General features: G+C 56.0%; 1 protein-coding gene across 1 annotated transcript; it reads left to right on the top strand.

Moving 5' to 3' along the window:
- The first annotated feature begins 528 nt into the window (after window positions 1-528).
- On the top strand, window positions 529-1015 carry LOC114214453 (translationally-controlled tumor protein-like). The gene has a single exon (XM_088017146.1). The coding sequence runs from the start codon at window positions 622-624 to the stop codon at window positions 1003-1005; it is 384 nt and encodes a 127-aa protein (XP_087873272.1). The 5' UTR covers window positions 529-621; the 3' UTR covers window positions 1006-1015.
- Window positions 1016-3678: the final 2663 nt, after the last annotated feature.

Genomic DNA, 3678 nt, shown 5'->3' with positions numbered 1-3678 from the left:
AGAAGGCATTAGTCAGATTGTGCCGGATATACTGCTGCGACCAAAAGAGAAAGGTTTGTAGACACACACACACGTACGTACTCATACATGTGTATATCGTAAAACACTGCGACTCACTTTTGAACAAATGCGTTGTTTGTGAAGATTCACATTTGTGTTGAGAGCACGCAGTCGGCCTACAGAACTCGGCCAGGGCCCCCCACCCCGCCCGCCGAAAACTTCTTGAAACCCCCTTTCCAGTCCCTGCTCTCCCAGCCACGAGAAGCCCTCTCTGGGGTTGATGCGGGCAACAGCCTGCCCCACCCTCCTTCTGCCCTGACCCCAGCTGCCGGTGCCACCGCTGGGAAGAAGAGCCTAGAAGGAGATTTTTCCAGAGAATAAATGCCTCAGGCCCACTGCAGCTGTGGTCCTCCCAGAGTCCGGGGTGGCCCTGGGGGCATTTGCTGAGCTCCAAGAGGGACGCCTTCAACGTTGGGCAGCTTAAGAATCAGAGACCAGGGCCTTTCCCGCCCGCTCCGCCCTCCCCTCCCCCCCGAGTGCCGCTCCGGCTGCACCGCGCTCGCTCAGAGCTCCCGGCTTCTGCTAAGGTAGTGCCGCCGTCGTCTCTCTCCAGCCGTCATCATGATCATCTACCGGGACCTCATCAGCCACGATGAGATGTTCTCCGACATCTACAAGATCCGGGAGATGGCGGATGGGCTGTGCCTGGAGGTGGAGGGGAAGGAAACCAGCTTCACAAAAGAAGCCTACAAGAAGTACATCAAAGATTACACGAAATCAATCAAAGGCAAACTTGAAGAACAGAGGCCAGAAAGAGTAAAGCCTTCTATGACAGGGGCTGCAGAACAAATCAAGCACATCCTTGCTAATTTCAAAAACTACCAGTTCTTTATTGGTGAAAACATGAATCCAGATGGCATGGTTGCTCTGCTGGACTACCGTGAGGATGGTGTGACCCCATATATGATTTTCTTTAACGATGGTTTAGAAATGGAGAGATGTTAATGAATTGGGCCATGACTTTGGATGTGTCACCTGTTGCCGTAACGGGCTGCTCCTCTTCATCCACACGACACCAGGACTTAGACAGATGGGACTGATGGCATCTTGAGCTCTTCATTTGTTTTGACCCTGATTTATTTGGAGCAGAGGCATTGTTTTTAAGAAAAAAACATGTCATGTAGGTTGTCTAAAAATAAAATGCATTTAAACTCAAAAAAAAAAAAAAAATCAGAGACCAGAGGGATGGGACCCAAGCCTTGCCCAGCCCTTTCTAGAAACGCCTGGTGGGAAAGCAAGGTAGGTGCAGGTGCTGGGGGCAAACAGTCGCCTTGGGGCCAGGAAGACGAGCCTCCTGAGCCGTGGCCCTGCAGGCCTTGGGCCAGCAGAGCCGGTGTGGATGGGGCATGGCCTAGGCACGGCGGGAGACCCAAACCGTCCATCTTTCCAAGAAGGGACACATCCCCCTCTGCCTGCTCCCTTCTCAAGCCCTGAGTCTGTGCCAGCCGTGGGGACACAGGTGTGGGCCGGATGCCACTGTGCAGAGTTCCTTCTCCTTGGAGGCCCAGATCGAGTGATGCCTCCTTGGCGAAACCACCTGGACCCCGAAGCCCCTTTCTCAGTACCACTGGTGTGACGTTCTGCACGGAGGAGACAAGGGCCCGAGGGTCAATCCAGGATGCAAATCTGATCATGCTGCCCCCGCTACGACCCTTGCATGGCTCCCAGTGACCTCCGTGAAGACGGTCAAACTCCTCAGTCTGGCATTCCATCCATGCCTGGCAGGATCCAGCACCCCCCCCCAGCTTGCAAGCTCCCCACCCCAAGCCTAGCCTGCTCCGTCTTGCTTCTGTGCTTTCTGAATTGTGGTCACCCCGATTGCAATGCCCCCTCTCTCCCTTTGAACTAGCAAACTTCTCTTTGTCCTTGAAGACGGGGCTAGAAGGTCTTCTCCTCCAGGAAGCCTTCTTGGATTGCCAAGTCAGGATCAGTGCCTCCTCTGGGCTCTCACAGCCCCATGCTCACCTCAGAGCACCCCATTCCTCCGCTGCAATAGTCTCCTTGCTGGACTAGGGCTGAGGCTCTGCTTGGTTTATCTCCATACCCAGGGCCTGGCACACAGTAAGTGTTTGTTGAATTAAGGAGTGAATGTACCCATTTTACAGACAGGGGACATGAGGCCCTAAAGAGCAGTGACGGGGGCTGTAATTCGTGTGGAGTATAGATAGTCCTAGGAGTTTCTAAGAAGGCTGGTTTCCAGCCTCCTGAGAGTGGCAAGTAGGATCTGCCTGCTCCTGACCTTACCCTGGGTCAGGCCCCTACAGGGAGCGACAGGCTTGACGACCACCACCCCCCAGGAGCCGGGAAGCAGGGCAGCCACGGGAACAGTCTTTGGAGATCTTTGGGAATGCTTCCTGAAAACCAGGTCACCCAGGACATCCTCCCTGCAAAGCAGGAGCTCCTGGGCAGGGCGGAGTCTTGCCTCTGGGCCCCTCTCTGCCTCCCCAGCTGGCTGGAACTCAGGGCGGCGCAGGCAGCACCAGGAGGGTGTGGTGGGAGCAGGGAGGTGTTGGAGAGAAACAGGCCTGATTTATGAGGCCGGCAGTGATGGGGCCACTTGGCAAGGTGGGCACGCACGACAGACCCTCGCAGATAAGAGCCCAGAAGTATGTGAGTGATGTAAACCATAGTGCGGGGGCACCCCAGTTTCCCTGTTCCAGCCAGAGACGCCCAGACTGGGGCAGGACGGGGCAGCCATCTTGGATGGGAGGAAACATCAGGATCTTCCAGGGCCTGGCCTTGCTTTCCCCACCAGACGGCCTGAACCCCTCGTCCTTCCCCATGCTGCCACCTCCGCGCCACCACTCAGACCATCCCCATCCCTCCCACTTAGATTCTCCGGCATCACTGAACCCTGCCCAACTCTGCTTTCTCTCTCAAGGCAAACCTGCTCCAGAATTTTCCCTGACTCCAGGCTTTTCTTCATCACTGCCCCCAGACCACATTAGGCTCCCCTCCCTCGTGGCTCACCATGGCCCTTCTCAAGCTCAGCTTTCCCGACCTCCTGCATTTCTCAGGGTATGCCCACACTTCTTGACACCTTGGGGCCTTGGCACCCATGATGCCTTAGCTCTAAAATCCTCCACGCTAATCTGCTGGCAAACTCCTATTCAACCCTCAAAACCCATCTCATAAGGTCCGCTCTTTCCGAGTCATCACTGCAGCTCAAAGGTAGAGAAAGCGCATCCCTCAGCTTCCCCAGCCCCCCAACGTCATCCCAGCCCTCTTGGTCAGAGTGTACCTCCTTTGACAGGGCTTCTCGAGGGTAGATGCCTCCTGTGTGCCCTCTCTGGGTCCCCAACGTCCACCTTGGGCTGTCCAGGACTCAGAATCTCCAAGGTCAAGGCCAGAGCCTCCCTCCTTTTGTGAAGAGGCCCCTGCCCTGGAACACAGAAAGGATGGGGTCTCCATCAAAACCCCCTCAACTGCCCACTCTCCGTGGTCCCGCACAACCCAGTCCTGGCCCATTGCCCTCCATCCTGATCACAGTGGTCATGTGAAGGGAATGCCCAGGACTGCTGAGAGAGGGGGAGCCTGAGGCTAGAGGTGGGGGCAGCGGTACATAGCATCCAAGCCCAGCTCAAACAGTGGTCGAGCCCAAGCTGGTTGACTCCCTGG

The sequence above is a fragment of the Eumetopias jubatus genome, unplaced genomic scaffold (genome assembly GCF_037043125.1).
Source record: "Eumetopias jubatus isolate StellerSeaLion01/CBP00866 unplaced genomic scaffold, mEumJub1_p1.0 scaffold_12, whole genome shotgun sequence".
Lineage (NCBI taxonomy): Eukaryota > Metazoa > Chordata > Mammalia > Carnivora > Otariidae > Eumetopias > Eumetopias jubatus.
Note: the sequence above shows the minus strand (reverse complement) of the source record. Positions and strands in the feature narration are given on the sequence as shown.

Bases quoted from the DNA above. Each gene is read 5' to 3' on its own strand.
- LOC114214453 (XM_088017146.1), top strand. From the start codon at position 622: ATGATCATCTACCGGGACCTCATCAGCCACGATGAGATGTTCTCCGAC.